Source organism: Hemicordylus capensis, chromosome 4 (genome assembly GCF_027244095.1).
Source record: "Hemicordylus capensis ecotype Gifberg chromosome 4, rHemCap1.1.pri, whole genome shotgun sequence".
Classification (NCBI taxonomy): Eukaryota; Metazoa; Chordata; class Lepidosauria; order Squamata; family Cordylidae; genus Hemicordylus; species Hemicordylus capensis.
This window is the reverse complement of record NC_069660.1, coordinates 167026266-167048238: the sequence shown is the minus strand read 5'-3', so window position 1 is coordinate 167048238 and position 21973 is coordinate 167026266. Positions and strand designations below refer to the sequence as shown.

The 21973-nt window shown below is 44.7% G+C and overlaps 1 protein-coding gene across 11 annotated transcripts in view; it reads left to right on the top strand.

Moving 5' to 3' along the window:
- Positions 1–21973, top strand: part of PACS2 (phosphofurin acidic cluster sorting protein 2) — a 256899-nt gene that overhangs the window by 4969 nt on the left and 229957 nt on the right. For all 11 annotated transcript variants that reach the window (XR_008306723.1, XM_053248447.1, XM_053248442.1 and 8 more), the window contains exon 2: positions 18883–18970. Coding sequence is in view for 10 of the 11 variants with exons in the window: in XM_053248442.1 (XP_053104417.1) it covers positions 18883–18970 (88 nt within the window). In the remaining variant the exon portion in view is untranslated. The remainder of the gene's footprint in view (positions 1–18882; positions 18971–21973) is intronic.

Here is a 21973-nt window from a genome sequence, read left to right as displayed (position 1 = left end):
GTAACTGCCTTCTAGCACAGCCGAAAGAAGGGCACCAAAATGGGCTAGGGTGAAGGCCCTTCTGTGTTGTGAGGCTTCCAGTTGCATGAGGTATACAGTGCGAGTTGCTATATATCTTTCACTGATGAGGAAGTTCAGGACCCTGCCTAAATTAGTTTGGCACATTATGTGTTGGTTTGGTCCATAATGGATCAAGTTTGGTCCATTATATGTTGTTTGATGAGCATTTTTAGTTCCATGTTTAGTTACATGGAAGGTATGGTGGGGAGCCCCAGGAATGACATTTTTGTCAGCAGTGTTCATTTCCAGGAGAACTGATAATTGTCTTGTAGTGTTAGTGGGACTAGACCCAGTGGGAGGAGGGATAGTCTTAACTAGTTGAGTATGGCCATCCAACTCTTGTCAGCTGAGGTATAGCTATGTAATGTATGGTCAAAAGTTTATGCTTGTGAACCCCCCCCCCCTTTTTTTTTCTTACCTAGGATGAATCTCTTAATGTAAGGAATGGGGGCATAATTGGAGTCTTCAGCTGTAAGGCATATTTTAGGAGATAATGAAATCATAAACTTTCTGAAGCTTCAGTTCCATGTAGAGCTAGACCATAGGTGCACGACTCAAATGTTCATGTGGGCCAGAATCAGCCTTGACTGATAATAACTGGGCCACAAAAAGAAAAAGAAAAAGTCCAATGATTGTGTGCGTTGCTACAAGAATACACAACACAGCACCTCTGAAATACACAGCATAGCAGACTGAATAAAAGTGATCATGATCATTATTATAAAATCACTTTTTAAGTTAACTTCAAAAGAGAAGGTTGTGGTGGAGATCATTATTATCTATATATTTATTTCTCCTAAGCATACCCATTGCTAATCCCATGTGTGGCAGCTCTTGCGAGAGTTTGCAAGCAGCTGCCGGACTAGCGACGGGTGCAGAGAGAGAAAATGGTGGCCACCGGCGGGAGGGAGAGTGCCCGCTGCCGGGTGGGGAGGAAAAGTGCCCACTGCCGGGCCGGCGGACAGGGAGGGAAAGTACCCGCAAGCAGGTGGGAAGGAGAGTGCTCGCCACCGGGCGGGGAAAGAGAAAACCTGCCCCCAGGCCAGCTGGTGGGGATAGAGGCCAGGAGGAGGAGAAGGCCGGAGATGGTTGTGGGCCGCCCTGGCCTGGCCACTAGAGGAGGCGGCGGCGGCGGGCTGCCCTGGCCCAGCCACCTGCTTGCCTGCTGGGAGGAGGGGGTGGGAGGAGGTGTCAGGCCAGCTTTCCGGCTGGCCCGCAAGCCATAAAATGTGGGGTGGGGGGGGAGGAAGTGGCCGGCCCATCAGAAAATGTGGGGAGGGGGGCGAGAAGCGAGCGGTGGGAGGAGAGAGTGTGGCCGGCCAGAAAGCCCAGTATGCCGGAGTGGGAGGGGGGACAGTGGTGGTGGCTGGGCTAGCCAGCCCAGCTAGTTATTATTGTTGGCCAACATCCTGACTAAAAATGTGTGCATGCAGCAAAATAATGCATGCCTGCTTCTGAAGAGTAGGTGCCTGCGTGTACAAAGTATTTTTACTGATCTCTCCTTTCCCCAGAAGGGGGAAAAGAAGAGGTCTGCCCTTACGGGCATAATTGTATATTGCTCAGAGTGTTTCTGGGGAAAGGAGTGATTACTAAAAATTGCCACCTTGTGCATGGATACCCACACTTCAGAAGCAGGAACACTCTCACTGCAGGCGTGCATCTTTTTGCTGCAAGCACACAGCTTTAACTAGGATGTTGGCCATTATTTTATTTTATTTTATTTTATTTTATTTTATTTTATTTTATTTTATTTCATTTCATTTCATTTCATTTCATTTCATTTCATTTCATTTCATTTATTTATTTATTTATTTATTTATTTATTTATTTATTTATTTCGATGGCACAACAACAAAAAATTTCCAAAGCAGTTAACACAGCAAAGGGAATGAGAAAGTTTTTCCCTGTCCCCAAAGCATTCATAATCTAGAAAGAAATCACAAAGGAGACACCAGTAACAGCCACTGAAGAGATGCTATACTGGGCTAAACAGGGACCATTACACCCACCCCCACCCTTAATCATAAGAGAGGTACTATTTTAAAATGCTATACCTCTTGCTTTTCAAAATCTTGTATCCAGTCAGAAGTTCCTCCTGCACTCCATTTTAAGTTAGTTATAATGTGAAAATTTGGGGGCTATCACACTGCACCCAGTAACATCTATACCTACTTTGCTGAAGTATGTTATTAACAGATTTCAATAAATATTTAGTTACCAGCTGCTTCAAGGATTTTGCAACCAAGTGATAATGTCCAGAAAGTTCAGTTTTACATACTCTGAACAAAAATGATAGAAGAGACTAGTACTGACAGCCATGTTCTGCAGTTATTTTAATTGTTCTCCCAAATTTATCTTTTTTTGAAAAAATGGAAAACTATTTTGTGCTTACACGTTTTATGAAAAGATTGCATTTCTGTCATCATTTTGATAAGTTTAGAATGAAGCAGGAAATGAAAAAATTGTGACCAAAAACAAAAAGGTGACCAGCAGTAGCTGTCTGCTGGGAATATGATCACTACTTCAAACACTGCTGAATCTGCTTGATTGAGAGGAATGGGTTTTTTTTTAAGTGTGTGAGAGTGTGCAGAACTACTTTCACTCACCCAGACATAAATTCCAGGTCCCTTCCAGGTGCATAGTCTGGTGGGAAAATGCATGGTGCATGGACTGGTGGGTAAATCACACAAAAAGAAAGCAACAGTAACTTTCAGTATTATGCAGGTTTGGAATATTTAGAAAGGATATGATAATTTTATTACCGGAAACAGAGTCAAGATGTACTCTGAACAATTGCATGCTGATTTATTTGCTACGGCTGTATGAATCTAATCAGTGCTTGTATGGGTGATTATTGAAAGCTTGCTGCTTTGAGCTTTTCAAGGAAGAGTGGATATCAGTGTAAAACTGGTCTGCTGTATGTGGATACACTCGGAGCTCAAAAACAGTGGGAGGATAGGGCAGGAGAGCTTTGCAGGGGGGAAAATGGAGACCAAAGTCAGAAGTCAGTGGCTGTGCATTATGGATGTGCACGGAACTGGTTTGGAAGCCCTTTATGGGCCTCCGAACAGGTTTGGAGGTGACGGGGGTCTCTCTTCAAGAGCGGGGGAGGGTGCACTTACCCCTCCCGCTGCTTTTCCCCCGCCAGTGTCCATATTTTGCAAAGACGATCAGGGCGGCAGAGTATCTCCCTGCTGCCCTGTTGCCCTCGTCTTCCAGATATGACCGGAACTTCCGGTCATATCCAGAAGACGAGGGCAACGGGGTGGCAGGGAGGTATGCTGCCGCCTCAATCAGCTTTGCAAAATACGGACGCCGGTGGGGGGAAAGTGGCGGGAGGGGTAAGTGCACTCTCCCTCGCTCTTAAAGAGAGACCCCCGCTGCCTTCGAGCCTCCCCGCCATGGTTCTGTGAACATCCCTACTGTGCACGTGTTGCCAAGATATCTGAGCCCTCAGCCTTTTGGGGTTCGGAGTTAGGCTGAAATGAAGCAAGCATTCACGGACATAAAGTAGGGAGATGAAAACTGGGCTCAAAAGGTATCTGTCTTCCAAACCCAATTTCTTCATCAGAAAGGATCCTTTGAGCTGCTCCATCCCTGGTGGTTTTTAAAAACAGCCAAAGATGCACGTCTTCAGCCAGGCTTTTAGTTGAATAATTACTGTCTCTTTGTTTTAAGTGACTTCTGTATGTCTTGATTTTTGTTTAGATTTTTGACTGTTTTTACTTGTTCGTAAACTGCCTTGAGACTTTTGTAGTAGTCTCATACAAATACATGTAGTAGTACACACAAACGTTATGTATTATATAAATGAATAAGATGGACTGCCCCTTCCTAGCTTTAAATGATTGCATATGAGGAGAATTAGCATTGGTGAGCAGGGATCCTTTTGTCTTTCACCCATGAATATTTACAGATCCTCACTTGTAAATACAATAACAAATACTGATGTGGCCATTGAAATATCTTGGGGCATCCTTTCTTCATCATGTTTAAAAGCATAACATTTCCTTCAGCTATTGACCACATAGGAATTAAACATTGAATACAATTGGGAATGGCAACTACTTTCTGAGATGGCTATCGTCTATTTGGATAACGAATCCATGAGAAAGTATTGTTTTAATATGTTGAGGATCTGGGCTGCATGGGCAGTAGCTACAGCCCACCTTGGGGAAGACGTAATTGTATAATTGACCTTGATTAATTATCCATCCAAAGCACATGTGTATCTCCAACAGCTCAACATGTTGAGTATATGCATATTGCTTTAGTCAGTGATGGCTGTCCGGTTCCAAAACAGTCTAATCTTGACTCATACTCTCTTTACTTTGAACACCAAGACCTGTCTATATTATGTCATTATGTCTTTGGAGCATGCTATAGCTTTGCCTCCTCTTGAGGCATCCTCCTCACCCATGCAATTTTGTGCTGCCTGGATGGGACCTGCAGCTAAGGTTGCTGTTGGCCACATTATGTTTGTTTGAATGAGAGAATGGCAGCAGGTGTTTGGAAAGGAGTCAGTTTTTCTCAGCATATTTGTTTGACATGTTATGAGTGAGAAGTCAACAGTTAACAATTGCAAGCTGTACTGAACAAACTAAACTAATTTTAAATCATTATATGTGTTGTACTGGGATGTCATAACTGGTTGATAACTTGCTGAGGATTCAACTTTTAGGTAAAATGGCTCTTTATTAGAATTCTGGTATGCTTGTGCAGTGAAAAATATTGTGTAGGCTTAGGTCAGTTCTTGACGAACACAGGGTTTTTCTGTTCATTGTATTCCTCTTTTTATTTTTCTTCCACCCTCTTCCTTAACCATTTCTCTTCAAAGGCTTTGTGGTGAAACAGAATTAGAAAACAATAAATACAAGGATAGAAACTAGCTATAAACTAGTAGAATTCAAGAGTGGGTAGGATGAGGTTGGGTTTAAATTTCAGGAAAAGAAACGTACCTCTATCCTGATGATGAGACACTTTTATAGGTCAAAGCCACAAACAGCTGATAGGTTGCTTCATAAATTATGACACTGAAAGAAAATTTCTAATTCAAGAGAAAATATGGCATTTTACTTAACATAGTCTTTACAGTATTTCCTGGCTCAATAGGGGCTATTTTGGTACAGAATTCTAACTTCTGAATTTTGTGTGTGGAGTACACAGAGCCATGGTGTTAATTCTTCCTGGCGTGAGCAGGAGAAATTTAGGGTAGGGGTGGAGAGAAAGCGGTAGATATTTGTTGTTGTTAGTTTCCTAGGAAGCTGTCTTATACTGAGTCAGACCATTGGGCCATCTAGCTCTCAGTATTGTCTACACAGTCCGGCAGCAGCATTTCAAGCTTTTGCATTTTATCCACAAAACAACATTGTAAGGTTGGTTAGGTTGAACAAGAGGACTGACCCAAGATTATCCCATGAGCTGTTTCACTGATTTGAACCTGGATCTCCCTGCTCCTAGTCTGACACGCTAACAACTACATCATACTACATCTGGAATCCCTGGAAATGTTTCCTCTTCTTAACAGATTTTAAAAGTACAAAAGAGAACTAGACCTTTTTGAGACTGTTTCAATAATAAACACTTGAATAATCAATTGTGAGCCTCTGGGGAAAGTAGACATGCAGAAATACTTGGAAGATTAACCCCCATATTGTGTCACAACTTTCACTGATTTGGGGCCAGCTTCTCAAGTTTCAGGACTAGTTTGTTTGTAAATGTGAGGGACCTTGGACTGTGAGCATGGAGCTCACGATACATGATACATCCCATTGAAATAGGGCCTTCATATCTCAGTAATCATGCAGGAAATTGGTAAGCAGTGAGCTTCTTTCTAGTGAAGAATTCAGCTAGATGTGATAGGGAAGCAACATTTTCTTGTTCATGTGTCTGTCCATGGGGGAGGTTCTAGTTTACATAAAATGGTGTGCATGTATGAAGGGAGCTGAATCCTGATCCATCTCCTATGTGGTACACTGTGTGCACAGTCTTTTCAGGCTCCTTTCTGTGTAGACCAGCTCTAGTGTCCCACTCTATCAAATTCGCAACGCCTGAACCAATATGAACCAAATCAGGTACAGTTGTAGGGACACATAGGGACACCTCAACAGTGTAATTTGTCATGATGTCATCCACCCCGATCCAAGAGGGTGGACGAGTAAACATCTGAGGCACACATGAGCTAACTTGTGAACTGCCTAACCAATTTGAACTAAATTTGCTACAGCTGTAGGGACACATAAGGATGCCCAAATGGCGTGGTGTGTGATGATGTTATCCACTTCAGTTCAAGATTGCAGCTGTGTGAACATCTGAGGCACAAGTGGGCTAATTTGTGAACTGCCTAACCCATTTGAACCAAATTGGGTACAGCTGCAGTGAGTGACACACAGGGACACCTCAATGACATAGTTTGTGATGATGTTATGCCCTACTAACTGAGCAAAGAAGCACCTTTTAAAATGGCGATTCTCTTATATTTAGCAAGGGGAGAGCAACTGGCCCTATTCATCCCCAGCACAGTATCCTTCCAGTGGCTGTTTCTGGTGTCAACCTTATGTTTCTTTTTAGATTGTGAGCCTGTCAGCAATCTGGCCACCCGGTAGGGAAGTCTAGAATGATAGTTAGCAAAAGACCAGTCTGGGTTGCAGAAGTGAAACACGGCTCGAAAATGTCTCTGGCTCTGGCTGAAGGCTGTCGACACTAGGGATGACATATGTTGTCTTCCAGCGGCTAACTGCAATCTGTAGACGTGCTTTATAGTCCAAGCTGATAACTCTCAGCTGGCAAGGTTTCAAGGCTTATCAGCCCTCTGCAAGAGGCACTTACTTCTTCTGATAGTTTCCAGCTGTGCCTGCCGCCTTGTGACCTGCCTCTGCTGTGGAGTCAGTGGGGGTTGCCTGCACAGCACATCCTCTAGTTCGTCAGTCACTGTCTCTCTGCCTCAGACTGCTGTGCCTGCTTTGAGACATCAGCCGGGCCGGCCTCAACCATCTTTTGGGAATCGACCGCTGGGCTCTGCCCCTCAGGCACCCCTGCATCGACTGAAGGGCTGTCAGCATCCTTTTCCTCCTCACTATCTGAGAGTGAGGGTGTGACAGAGCCCTTGGGGGACGGGATCATCTTATTTATGTATTGTTTATTTTTCTGTGTAAACCGCTTTGAGAACTTTGGTTGAAGAGCGAGATAGAAATATTCATAGTAATAGTAGTTATCCACACTGATTCAAGATGGCAGACGTGTAAACTTTTGAGGCGCAAGTGGGCTAACTTGTGAACCACTTAACTGATTTGAATCAAATTTGCTGTAGGGACACATAGGGTCACCTCAACGGTGAAGATTGTGATGATGTCATCCACCCCAATTCAAGATGGCAGACACACACATTTTAGAGACGCAAGTGCACTAGTTTGTGGACAGTAGCCAATTTGAACCAAATTTACTACAGCTGAATGGACACATAGGGATGCCCCAAGGGTGTAGTTTGTGATGATGTCACCCACCCCAATCCAAGATGGCGGATGCATAAACATTTGAGGTGCAAGTGCACTAAACTGAGGACTGTTTAACTGATTTGAACCAAATTTGGAACAGCTGTAGTGAGTGACACATAGGGACACCTCAGTGGTGCAGTTTGTAATGATGACATCCACCGTGATCCAAGATGGCAGACACATGAAGATTTGAGGTGTAAGAGATCTAAATTGTGGACTTCAATTTGCACCAAATTTAGTCCAGATGTAGAGACAGTGAAAGGAAAGTAGGCTGATTAGTTCTTACTAGAACAACTTGTTTGATCTTATCTTAACTGTGAGAATACTTATTTATTTATTTAAATTTATATATTGCCTTTCATAAAATCTATTCCAAGGTGTTTTACAATGGTTACAATAAAATTCTATAAAATCACATTAAAATATTAAAATCAATAATTAAATTTAATAAAATCAATAATTAGTTTTCCATTCATTCATGCACTTTCCATTTTCTGATTTCAATGAAGTTCAAATTAAAAGTTCAAACTCAAAAGCTTTGAAATAAACTTGAGTTAAGGATATAGTAGGGATGTGCACAAAAAATTATCGGTGCTGGCGGGGTAGGGCTTTAAGGGCGGGGGAGAGTGTACTCACCCCCCCGCCGCGTTTCCCCCGCCGGCGCTCTCCGAATTTTAAGCCCCTCGGGGCGGCAGTGTTCCTCCCTGCCGCCCCGTTCCCCCCGTTGGCCGGAAGTGGCTGGAAGTCCCGAGCGCGCGTGCGCCCGTCGTGCGCGCGCGCACAACGGGCGCCCCGAGGGGCTTAAAATTCGGAGAGCGCCGGCGGGGGAAACGCAGCGTGTGTGTGTGTGAGTACACTCTCCCCCGCCCTTAAAGCCCTACCCCGGCCGGCGCCGAATCGCCGAATCCGCCCCCACACCCAAAACGTTTCAGTGGCCTTTTCAATGGCGCCGAAACATTTCGGGCACAAGCCTAGGATATAGTATTTACTGGGGTGGAGTGGGATATAAATAAAATAAGCATGCCTTCATAAGAGCTCACTTTCTTGGCAGTTACTATGATTCTTGTGTTTGTAAAGAAGTAAAATAAATTTAGATTTGACAGAAGGAAATATTGTATGTATTTCATGTTTCCCACAAATTTCATCCTCCCCCCCAATGAGGGAGAAAATTGAGGGAAAGTTCCTTTCTTTGTGTTTTCTACATTGGAAATGTTGCATCTCTGCTTTAAAAAGACTCAGTAAACTTTTAAAGGCATTTTTGTATTTTCTTACATTCATGTTCCTTGCAACTGATTAACCACAATTTTTAAAGTGTGCCAACCCAATATCATCTGGGATGCTTTTTGAAGAATTCTTGTAACCACTGAGTATTGCTTTTGTTTACCTGTAACTAAAAACTGAGAGAGCCTCAGACGGAAGCTGTCTGTGGTATTTTGAATAAAGCCTCTCTGAGTGGAATTTTGACTCAGAAGAAAGGGGGCTAGAAGGGCGGATCTCACTCTGGTGTGCACACACACCGCAGGAGCTTGGCAGCTGTTGGTTTCCTCTCCATATGTAAGCTTGCACATGGAAGTTTTTTATATACTTTTCTAATAACAAAAGCAGAAGAGTTTCCCTGGGATTTCCACCCAAGCCCAGGGGTGTTTGTGTTTAAGTTCTGTTGATAAGTGGGTGGCGGTGGCGATGACAGCCTTATAACTACCAATATTACAGGAAAGATTTTGGAGAAGCCTTTGTTTGGAAAGCATCTATCTATCTTCTACTATATATTTATTTCACTAAGACGGTCCATGCGTGGATGAAGGGGGATGCGTTGTGGAAATCTCACAATAGCCACGGAACTCCCGCAAGGCCCTCTCGTGGGGAGGCAGGGGGAGAAGCAAACTGGCCCAGAAGCTTGCAGGGTGGGTGGTGAGGGGGTAAGGGTTAGGAGGAAGCAGACGGCCAACAGGCAAAGCGGCCACCAGGCTGAGGAGGAGGAGGCAGCGGGCCCTGGCCTGCCCGCCAGGGGAAGAAAGTGGCGGAGGGGGGGAAGTTCCTAGCAGGGAAGGAAAGCACTGCCTGCAGCTGGGGACAGAATGTTGAGAGGAGGCAGGTGGCGGAACTGCATCGTGCCCGGCAGGGAAGGAAAGCACTGCTGGGCTGGCGGGCGGGGAGGGAAAGGCAAGAATAGGTGGGGAGCCACACTGCGCCTGGCGGGGAAGGAAAGTGCTGCTGGTGGGCAGGGAGGGAAAAGTTAGAGGAGGCGGGCGGCTGCAGGGGAAGGAAAACGCGGCAACAAACTAGCAGTGCAGATGCTATGCTCCGAGTGTGCTAGTTGAGGGGATAATTCAGCATTTTTCTTTTCCTTGCGTTGGCTTGCTCTGAGATAAAGGCTGGTAATCCGCTATAGCAGGTTACACAAACCTGAAGTTCTGTAGCCCATACCTACTGTAAGGGGTGATAAGGCTGGGGTTTCGGTGAGCTAAATGCAATCAGTTAAAAACCTGTCTGATGGTGGAATCAATGGCTTAAAAATACTTTAAAATAACTATTTAGTAAAATAGTTATTCTGGTTGTTGACTGAAATAAAGACTCATTCATTCATAGTAATAGGGTTTGCATATTCTGGTTTTCCAAATCTGGGTGCCTAATTTGCATATTATGTAAGTTAGCTTGAAAATAGTTTTTGAGCAGAATAGTGACTGCATGTTTTACTCCATAACTTCACTTATACAAGGGCTAGAGCTTTTTTAAAATTATTTTTTAAATTGAAAACTGAAATCCAGGCAAATCTGGATGGGCTAAGCAGTCTGGGTGAGATGCTTAAAATCCAGGTGAAACCTGAAATTCTGCGGGGCATGGCAACTCTACATAGTAAAACCTGCCATTTAAGAACAGAGTTAAGGCTATCTGCACAGGCCCCTGCTAACCGAGCAAAGAGGCACTTTAAAAAAGTGATTCTCTTTACCAGGGGTAAGCGAATGGCCCTATCCATCTCCAGCTCAGCTCCCCTCCAGTGGCTGTTGCTGGTGTCTATCTTATGTTTCTTTTTTAGATTGTGAGCCTTTGGGGACAGAGAGCCATTTTATTGATTAATTGATTGATTGATATCTGTGGATATCTTCGGGAACGTTTTGTTGAAAAGCAGTGTATAAATATTCATAGTTGTCATCTCAGGTTAGCTCAAGCTTGAAAGAGATAGGAAATGGGAACCTAAGGCTGATGCCTTAACAGATGTGCCACATGATCAGTAATGATGTTGTGTAATTGTGCTTGCTTACAGCTTGCACTCACACTGGGTGACCCTTGATCTTTGAGGCAGAAATCAAGATGGGGAGGATGGAGTACCTGACATCAGCAAAGTGTAGTCCACGTGAGTGCATGGAGTTGTGAGCACAATCTGTGACATTACACGACGTCACTACTGATCATGTGGCATGTCTGTTAAGGCATCAGGGTCCGATAGGTTCCCTTAGGTTCCCATTGCTTGGGTCTGTGGAGCTTGAGCCAATCTTAACAAATTTAGTACCCATTAGGAAAGAGGTGCAAAAAGGGTGTGTATTAGCCCCTTACTTATTTAATCTTTATATTAATGATTTGATAAGGCGTTTGCAGACACCTGACACTCATCCACCAAAACTAGTCAACAAGAAAATCCCAATCCTGATGTATGCTGATGATGCAAAATTGTTTCTCAAACCAGGGTTGGGCTAAAAAGAGCGTTAGATGCCTTAGCTTTATATTGCAGAGAGGAGCATCTACAGATTAATTACGATAAATCTAAAATTATGTGCTTCACTAATAAAGTTAAAAAAAATGTATGGATGCTAGATAGACATTGATTAGAACAGGTAAATCAAATAAAATATTTTGGGGTAATCTTTCAACAGAATGCTGGGAAATCAGCACATATAAGTATGGTCACAGAGTCGGCGAAACGTAGCATAACAGCAGTCTTCAGATTTTTTAGAACTAGGGTGCAGGTTTCATTCCAGCTGCTTTAAAGCTCTATTCTGCAAAGGTCATTCCTCAATTATTGTACAGTATTCAATTAGGTCCATATTCAAGGTTTGACATTCTGGAAAGAAGCCAATCAGGGTTCTTGAGGAACTTATTTGGCACTCCAAAATTTACAGCAAATGTGATTTTAAGGACAGAGGCTGGCTTGTTAAAAATCGAATCTCGGGCTTGGCTTTTAATTTTCTATTTTTGGTTGAAAATACATCTGTAACCAGTTGGTTTAATTCCCGAGTTTCTCTCAACTAGTCCCCAGTCACTATGGTGTGTTACAGTAAGTAATAAACTCACCTCTCTAGGTTTAGATCCAGCTCAATTGCTGGAACTGGAGCTAGCGAATGCGAAAAGAGTAGTGAGACAATGCCTTGTTGTTATTGAGATCCAAGAGAACTGGGCTGTACTTCCAGAGTTTTATAGAGTAATAAGAACGAAGATGGACCTTTCCCCTGCAAAATATATGTCGACTATCACTTTTTCTAAGTTTCGTTGGATATTTATGAGAGTAAGGGCTAATTCCTTTCCATCTGCACTTTTAGCTGGGAGGTTTCAGGGTGTGCCTTTAGAAGAACGATGCTGTAGTTGCAGGTCAGGAGATACAGAAACTGTTGCCCATATTCTTCTTCACTGTACATTCCATTTATACCCTAGGGAATATCTTATTGTTCCTTTAATATGTAAACTGGTAGATCAATCCAATGGAAATCTTGTTAAACATCTCAGATAAGGATGCCTCAATTTCTATTTCTGTAGCTAAGTTTAGTTATATTGCTTTTAAGAGGTATAATGGGACATCATCCTAATTGTAAACTATCTATCTATCTATCTATCTATCTATCTATCTATCTATCTATTTATGTTTACTAGTTTTTATACTCTGTTTGGTCTAATGACCGTAAATAAAATTACGATTACAAGATGGGGAGGATGGAGTGTCTGACACCAGCAAAGTGTTCACGTGAGTGCATGGAGTTGTAAGTGAGCACAATCTGTGACATTACACGACGTCATTACTGATCATGTGGCATGTCTGTTAAGGCATCAGGGTCCCATAGGTTCCCTTAGGTTCCCATTTCTTGGGCCTGTGGAGCTTGAGTCAAAATGAGATAGACTTAACTCTGGTTTTAAACAGGCAGGGTTTTTTAACTATCAAATTTCCGTGGTTTGTGAAAAATTGTACAGAATATACAGTTTTAGTATATTATAGTTGAATAGTATAGTAGAGTCCTACAATAATTAGTGTGATATACTCCAGTATGTACAACATTATCTTGAAAGGTACACACAGAATGCTGGGAAGCATATAACTTTGTGGGAAAGGTGCTGGGAAGGACTACATTTCCCAGCACTCTGTGTGTGCCTTCCAAGATGAATCTAGGACATGACAGTGTTCTGTTACTGTAAAATCATCTCCTGTACCCCATTGGATGATGCAGAAAACATAGCACTAGGTGAAGGTGGGAAATGACTCTCACATTGCAGTTTTTTGCCAAAGTAGTCCCCACATGAAAATAGTGAAGATTACTGACCAATGGAGTCCGCCCCCCCCCCACACTTGATGGAGCTCATTATTGATGGGTTGTAGACTGAGTATGCTCAAGAGCCAGGACTGTAATCTTGTAAGTCTAACTTCCTGCCACCAGGAGACACCTAGACCCCAGTTCCAATCCTGTCTTGCTTGAGAAAGCAGGTCATGGAGAAAGCTCTCTTAACATTTTCTGTTTATTTAGGGTAGTTTCTTCTCTTTCTAACTGGGCTTCTCCTTCTACCTCCCCCTCTCCCCATCCTTAGATTGTGTGACAGTGGGAAAGGAGTTGCCTTAGGTTTTATTTTCGTCTTTCTCAAATTCTAAACATTGTTTCTGTTACCTAATTGGACTAATTCAGCTTATTTAACTTTTTGTTGTTCTTTTACTTCAGCCCCCCTCCCCCCCGCATCTTTCCTTGCGGAGGAACACCTTAGGGGTTATCTTTCTGTAGGCCTCCTTTCCGCTGCTAAAGCAAAAATGCCAACTCACCCCATTCAATCAAGATTGGCTTCTCCCTCTCAGCTCTGTCCCCCTCCTCTTGGGGAGGCAGTGGTGCCGCTGGCAATGGCTTCAGTCCCTAGAAAGGGTTCTAAAAAGACCAAACACCTGAAGGAGCCAGGCAAGCTGCCCAAAAGGAAAAAGAGGAAGTTGCCAGCATTAGTGCACATTAAAGATGTGTGCTGAAAAACTAAGCTGCTCCTGAAGAATGGCTCCTTTAATGATGGCAAGAATGGAGCAGACAACCAGCGCCCTTCGGGCGATCTCCTAGCATCTCTTACCCCCACACCAGTGGTGTTAGGTTTTGATGGGGAACAGGCTGGTCCATGCAGTCTCCCTGCACTGCACTGGGCGAAAAGATCTTGGCGCCAAAACTGAACACGCTCTGTATGAAGGAGCTTCCTCCAGAGCTGCTGTATGGCATCTCCCAGGAAACTCTGAAGGGCAACTATCTGAGCCAGCCAACACCTGTGAGTAACACTGACATCCCTCCTCAAGGGCTGGTTTCTTCCATCCTGCCAGACGTGGTCACTTGGCTGAAGCAGTTCATGGGGGAAGAAGTCTCTGCCATTCACAGTGCTTTGGCCCTTCACAACCTCCCTCAAAACCCAGCTCCAAAGAGTCCAGTTGTTCTTGGAAAGCCCAGACCTCCCTGAAAGCACCTCTCCTCTTCCTCCCCATACTCGAGTCCCAGGAGGAAGGCTATCCTACCACCAGAGCGTGGCTGTTTTCTGCCTCAAAAACTGGAAACCAGGTGTAAATGTAGGACATATCATCTGGGACTCACTCTGGTTCATATCGTGGCAGGTAGACTCCAAGTCTAAAATGGCACTTACCTCATCCCCTTTGCAGGTGCAAATCTCTTCAGGCTTTCCTTGGACCCTATCCTTTTGGAAACCAAGGATAAAAATAAGGCCATGCCCTCAACACGCAGGGATTCTCACAGAGGGTTCCTCTTTCTGTGGTTCCTTCTCCTCTTTTCACCCCCACAGGCAGGTCCAAGAAACCTTGTTCTCCCAGGGCAGAGACTTCCGTGCCACCAATTTTAGAGGCACACGGTGACCAAAATGGAGACAGAGATTCAGAGGACAGGGCAGGTCCCAGAGTTTCCAAGTCCTCAGTCGGATACGGAACAGTGATTCTGGTCAGGTCAAGGGCAGACTTCTCCACTTTGCTCCCACCTAGATGTCTACCAGCCAGGACCAAAAGATCGTAGACACAATCCCCTACAGGTATGCCATAGATTTCATCACCCTCCCAACTCTCCGACTCCTTCATGGTGTCCTCGCGATCTACCAGGCTAACCAAACAAAAGTTCAGAATGGAGTCTCTGCACACCATCAAGGAGGCCATTTGCCCAAATGTTTCAGCGGACCTGTCTGAAGTATACCTGAAAATCTCTATCCTTCTTCAGCAAAAGAGGTACTGACAGTTCACGTACAAATGCCACTTTCATTACAGAGCCCTTCCCTTCAGGCTGTCTTCTGCACCCTGAGTCTTCACAAAAGTCGTGTTTACATTGATAGCACAGCTCTGCCTTCAGGGGGTGCACATCTATCTATATTTGGACAATCTCCTCATACAAGCTCCATCATTCCAGCAGACAAAATTAGTGCTCCCTATAGTGCCTCCCTACAGTGCCTCCGAGATCATGGCTTCATCATGAACAGGGAGAAGAGTCACCTGATTCCCTCGCAAACCCCCCAACACTTGGGGACAGTGTTCAACATGGTGCAAGATTCATTTTCCCTACCAGCAGAACGACAGACCAAGATCGCTACTCTTCTCCGACCACTCCTCCAGGCTCCAGCTGCATGCCTGATGTTCCTCTCACAAGTGTTGGGGTCCATGGTGCATGAAGTGCACTCCCTGGTCCAGGTGGCACTCCTATCCCCTCCAATGGCTTCTGTTCCCCTATCGGGATTCTGTCATGGTGGGTACACATCAACAAATCGAGTTGCCTAGGAATGTATGCCAATCCTTCAAATGGTGGTTATCCCCAGTCATCACCAAGGGTCTTCCGTTGACGATCCCACGAAGACTCATTGTGATGCCAGGCTGGAGGTGCACTGCCAAGGTCACCTAGTCCAGGGTACTTAGTCGGCAGCAGACTGTAAAAGAAACATCAACTGGCTGGAACTCAAGCCAGCCAGACTTGCCCTACTGCAATTTAGCAACTTATCCAGGGATGTCATGTCCTAGTCCACATGGACAACATCACTACAAAGGCCCATATAAATCACCAAGGTTGGCACAAAGTCCAGAGCCCTAATGGCAGAGTCCAACCTCCTTTTCCGGTGGGCAGAGACAGATCTGCTGTCTTCAGAACACCTCAGTGGTGTGGAGAACAAACAGGCAGACTGGCTCAGTCAGCAAGTAATGGATCCAACAGAATGAGTGCTCCATCCTGAAGTCTTCAGCCAGATCGTGACCCACCTCATGGACCTGTTTGCTTCTCCCCAAAACCATCAGCTCCCTTGATTCTTCTCACGTTTCCAATCTCACCTAGCAGAAGCAGCCAACACCCCCATGGCCGATTGGCCTTCTGTATGCCTTCCCACCAATGACCATCATCGCCAAGGTCATCGGGAAGATGATCAGGGAATGGACGCGAGTGATCTTAGTGGCACCCCATTGGCCCAGGAGACATGGTTCTCTGGCCTCATCAGCTTCTTGACCCGTCCCCCGTGGTGTCTGCCACTTTTAAACAACCTTCTCTCCCGGAGGCCCGTCTGGCATCCAGAACCATAATGGTTCCAACTCTGCGCTAGGATGTTGCATGCTCAAGGCTAGCAGCCAAGGGCTGCTCTCACTTAGTTCAGGACACCATTCTGGCATTCTGCCAAACCTCCACTCGATGGAGGGTCACCTGGGTGTCTTTCTCCAGATGGGCTCACAGACAACATCTGAACCTGCTCTCTGCTGGAGTCCAAGAAGTCCTGTCTTGTTCTTCAGGCTGGGCTGGACCTCTATCTCCAGCCTAATACGCTCAACCCACAAGCCTCTGCCCTGGCATCTGTACTTGACATCACTGATCCTGGCACCTCCTCGCTTTACCCTCATATTTCCCACTTCCTCAGAGGAGCGCCCAACCTCACTCTGCCTCCTATCCGGAGATTCCAGTCTTGGAACCTGAATAAAGTTCTGAACGCACTCACCCAGCTGCTCTTTGAACCCTTGTCATCTATTAGCTTAAAACTTCTTTCCTATAAAGTCCTGTTTCTAGTGGCTATCATGTCGGCTCTCAGGGTGTCAGAGCTGGGTCCCCTCTCGGTTCACAAGGAACTATGCCTTTTCCAACCTGATGCCATGGAGCTCAAACTGGACCCCACTTTCCTACCCAAGGTCAACTCTACCTTTCACCGCTCTCAAGATACTGTTCTTCTCCCTACTTTTGCTACGCTCCAGCTCACCATAAAAAAAGGCATGGCACAAACTTGACATTCGCAGGACACTTCGTATTTACAACAGACGCATGAAGGAGTTACACAGCTCCAACTCTCTCTTCGTAGCATTTCAACCATCCTCTCTGGGTCTCAAGGTCACTAAAGCAACCGTGTCACATTGGCTCAAGGAATGCTTTGGTCTTACCTATAAGACTCTTAACCTTCCCATCCCTGGAAGAATCACAGCTCATTCCACTCGCAGTGCTGCAACCTTGGCAGCCTTCTCAGCACATGCTCTGCTTCTGGATATCTGCAGGGAGGCAACATGGTCCTCCATTATGCCCTTTATACGCCATTACAAGATTTCTTCCTTCCTTACATCACAGGTGGCCTTGAGGCACTGGGTGCTCCAGCATGTAGTCTGGTCCATCCCCCTCCCACGGTTTAGTCTACATGGGCATGTCCCATCAATGATGAGCTCCAGCATAGGGGAAAAAGGAACATTGGACTTACTGTGAAGGGTTCTTTTCCCCTGTGTCTGGAGCTCATCATGTCTGCTCAGATGTACCTGGGTGTTTGTTGAAAATTCCTTCATGTTCTGTTCTTGTCTGGATTGCACTGCCTCTCTGGCACTCAGCGGTTTTGGGTGGTCAGCTCTTAGGGTTCACAGATGGTAGCTTGCCCTTGACATAGCTCCACTGCATGTATGTTTTTTCTCTAATGTTACTCTTTTCCTTTCTCTCTCTCTTAAACAATCACCTATCCAGATTTCTCTCTCCTCTCATGTGCTGCTCTTTGTTACAGTCCTGGAACTGGGGTCTAGGTGCTCCTGGCGGCAGGAAGTTAGAATTACAAGATTACAGACCTGTCTCTAAAGCATGCTCAGTCCACCACCCATCAATGATGAGCTTCAGACACAGGGAAAAAGAATCCTTCATGGTAAGTCCAGTGTCCCTTTCTACTTTAAAAACAGATACTTCTCTCCACCTAGGAGGTAGGAGAGAGAAGCTAGCAAGCTTGAATTGTAGGATAAATTGAGGTTTGTGAATAGGCTGGGATTATCTCAGTGTTATTTACAAAATAGGTACAATTAAAGTCACTCAGTTGAAGTCAATGAGACCTCCTTATAAAAGTCAAGTGCAGTTTTCCTGTTAGCATTCTGACAGTGTTGGGTGGGCAGTAGGACACTATCAACTGTGAGGTATTTTTGAGAGTGGAGGGAGTCACGACACGCTCTGCCAGACAGACAAGAAAGGATGTTGGGGGAATGCGGGGGTGGGGGAAGGGATGCTGCAGTCTTGTGTAGGCTTATTCAGAAGTAAGCCCTCATGAACAGAGAAGGATTTGAGTAAATATATCCTGTACTATGTGACTGTGTACATGTATGTATATTTGCATTGTGTGCATGTGTTTGTGCATGTATGTGTGTGTATTTGTTTTAAGTATCACAATTATATTTTCATTTGGCTTTGCACTGATTTAATGTACAAAATTATTAATAGTATAATTTTGTGCTCCATCTCCATTCCTAATGTCCTTATTTGGTCACTTAGCAGACTGTCGTTTTGTTGATTTCAAATTTTTCTTATGCAAGTTCTTATAATTTTCCTTTTCCATATTAAAAATAAAAAGACTATTTAAAAACAATATTGTTATGCAGACAGCAAGTTTGCATAATAAACAGGCAACTTAGATATATAGTTGCCATATGAGATTGGTATGCTTTTTTCTAAATTGAGACATGTGTAAGGAATTTTATAATTTTAAATATTTCGCCAACTTGATTTAGAGGATTCCATTGTATCCTTTTTGGTTGGCTGTTTCCAAGTCAGTTTGTTGTCTTTCACTTTTCTTGTTTTGTTTCTTTTCCAAAGGTTCAATTTCAGGAATAACAATGTTGGATGTTTATTTTAATTTTCAGGTTGTGCAGCTTGACGTTGAAGAAACTGGTAGTGTTGAAAGAATTGGATAAGGATCTCATTTCTGTGGTAATTGCAGTCAAAATGCAGGTAATGTGAGTCTTACTGAATGTGAGAAAGTAATGGTGGAGAGTTTTCATGGCCCAGTAGCACAACCCTGTTGCCTAATTTAACTTGGCTTTCTAGAAAAGTTAGGAACAACAAACAGCCGTGTGGCACCTTGAATACTAACATATTTCTTGTATGAAATTGTGTAATAATACGTGATATGCCATGTTAGTAAAAGAGATCTATCTATCTGTCTGTCTGTCTGTCTGTCTGTCTATCGCAGCACCTTTTAGTTTGATGTTTTAATACATGAGCTTTTGTGGATTATAACAAATATTGCTATTATCTCTGACAATTTTTAAAAAGCATTTGAAAACCCACGTCTTCACCCAAGCTTTTTCAGCTTTTTAAATTTTTAATCTGTGTTTGATTTCAAATTATCTAAATTGTTTCAAGTTTTTGTATATGTTTAAACTTGCTTTTATGTTATTGTTAACCACCCAGAGACGAAAGTTTGGGGCAAATCTGATAAATAAATAAATATAACCCAATACTTAGGAAGTAAACCACTGCTGTGCCGGGATGGCTGCAGAGGTGGCTACAATGGCAGTGGAGGCATCCTTCTCTTTCCCTGACTCCATTTTAAATGACTGCACCAGTACCTTTTAAAACTTTGGCTGCGTGGGTGGTTGGGGATGGCGGCGGAGGCAGCAGCAGGGACTCCTTCTTCTTCCCCGGCTCCCTCCCAAATGACCTCACACATGGGGCAGTCTGCAGTCCATTTCGGGCCTCTCTGAGCATGCTTGGAGAGGCCCCAAATGGGCTGCAGACCAGTCCAGGGAGGTTAAAATGCTCACCAACAGACTTCATAATATATTTTGGTCTTAATATCCAATAATAACTGGATCTGGCCCATGGGAGCTTTTTTGCTGGCCCCCAGGTAGGAATATTCTGCAGGAACAGCAGGAGCCATGAAAAGCTCTTGGCCTGCCCAACTGATGAACAGTAGCAGCTCATTGCAGTTGCTTGCTCGATGAGATGCATATGATAGCAATGGACCAACAACTGAGTACGGATGGATTGGGCTGGAACAGCAGCAGTAGCAGCATCAGGCAGACACAGGCAGAGTGCACTCCAGGAAGGCAGAGAGTCACTCTTTTGGGGAAGTTTCTTCTTCTCTAAGGGGCTATCTTCTCCAGAAACTGCCTTATGTTTACATGAAAATAAATCCCACTGTGTACCCATTACTGCTTACTTCCCAGTATGCATGCGTAGGATTGCAGCCTAAAAGCAACAGTGAATTAGGGAGATGAGAGGACTTGTCATTTGTTTGGGGCTGGCCTGCACTCCAATTGCCCGATGGAGAGGAACAGGCCACTATCCTTGGTTAAAAGAGTAGGTCCCTTGTTGGGGGGCAGGTGGAGATCCATAAGTACCTAATAATTGCTTTTATTAATATTGTTTATTTTTATGTAATTATGCACTGAAAATTGACCTTCCTCCCCCCCCAACACATTGTGGTTGGTTGCAACCCACCAGGGTATTTGATTTGTGCACCCCTGCCTTGAATTATAGTATTGTGCAAAGCAAATGTTCTGTGCAGTGGTCCAGTTGTCATTCACACTTAGGGTGTTCACGCACACACAGAAAATGTCTTGGAATCTTCCAGAACTTAGAAATGGCTTTTGGTGGTAACTCTACCCCATAAATATTCCTTACCGTACATTTCCGCCTGTTCCCCTCAGTCTGTTTTTGACTGCCACGGCAGTCACATCAGAGATCCTTCCATCTCACTGTGTTCATGAGAGAGTTTCTTCTAACAAAACAAAACAAAACAAAACAAAAAACCTCCGGTTAATTGTTCCCTTAGTTTTTCTGTTGGTTGTTCTGCTTTGCTGTCTATCTTCTTGTTTTTCTGGCTTTCCATTAGCAATTTGAATTTATTTGTGGGGCCCTTCCCCCCACTTTGTTCCTCTTCCCACCGTCTAGTGCAGCCTATGGCTGCTAGAGGTGCATTTAAACATTGCACATCTTGCTCCAGCAAACTCCCCACTTTGGATTGTCACTTTGAGTGTCTTGTTTGTTTGGGGGACGCACACTGCATAGATCAGTACAGGATCTGCCAAACGTTTACCAGACAGGCCTGTAAAAACCACGCCTCAGGACTCCACGCTTTACTCTGGAAATGGGTTTTCCATGACAGCCATCCCATTATCCCCCATGTTGGCATTAAGGAGCCTGATACTTGCTTCTGAAGACACTGTCAGAAATGCCAGGTACAGCGGAGGCAGATCCAAAAGGCCTCCAGGCTCCTGATCTGGTTTCGAAGGCTGCACCGCTGGAGCCTTCGAAATTAAAACAAATTAAAAAGAAAAAGTCAGACCATACTTCAGCTACACAATCTATCCTGAAGCCTAAGCCAAGAAAAGCAACGGTGACAGTTGCGAATTGCAACTTCCCCATTCAGAGATGCTTTCCCCCATTACTCAGACTCAGCAGATGATGTAAACCCCAACTTTGGTCTCGACCAGGATTTCGAACTTGATAATGAACTAGGGTTGGACCTAGTCCTAGGGCAGAACCCAGTCCTAACCCAGAGCCACAGCAGACTGACTCTGACTAGGAGTGTGCACGGTTCGGTCCGGGCACAATAGAAAAGACCGGTCCGGCGGTCCGGATGGGCGGGGGACTGTTACTTTAAGTGGGGGGGGGGTAATACTTCCCCCCCCCGCTCTTCCCCCTCCAGCACTGGTCTTTTGAAAAATCTTCTTGGGGCGGCAGAGTTCCTCCCTGCCCCTGTTGTTGTTTGTAAAGGCTTAAAAGAGATGAGCGCTAGCGGCGCGCATGCACCCTCCTTATCGCGCGCGCTCGTCTCTGACGCTGCTGCGCGCGCGCCGAAGAGGGCGCATGCACGCTGCTAGCACTCGTCTCTTTTAAGCCTTTACAAACAACGATGGGGGCAGGGGCGGCAGGGAGGAACTCTGCCGCCCCAAGAAGATTTTTCAAAAGACCAGCGCCGGAGGGGGAAGAGCGGCGCGGGGGGGT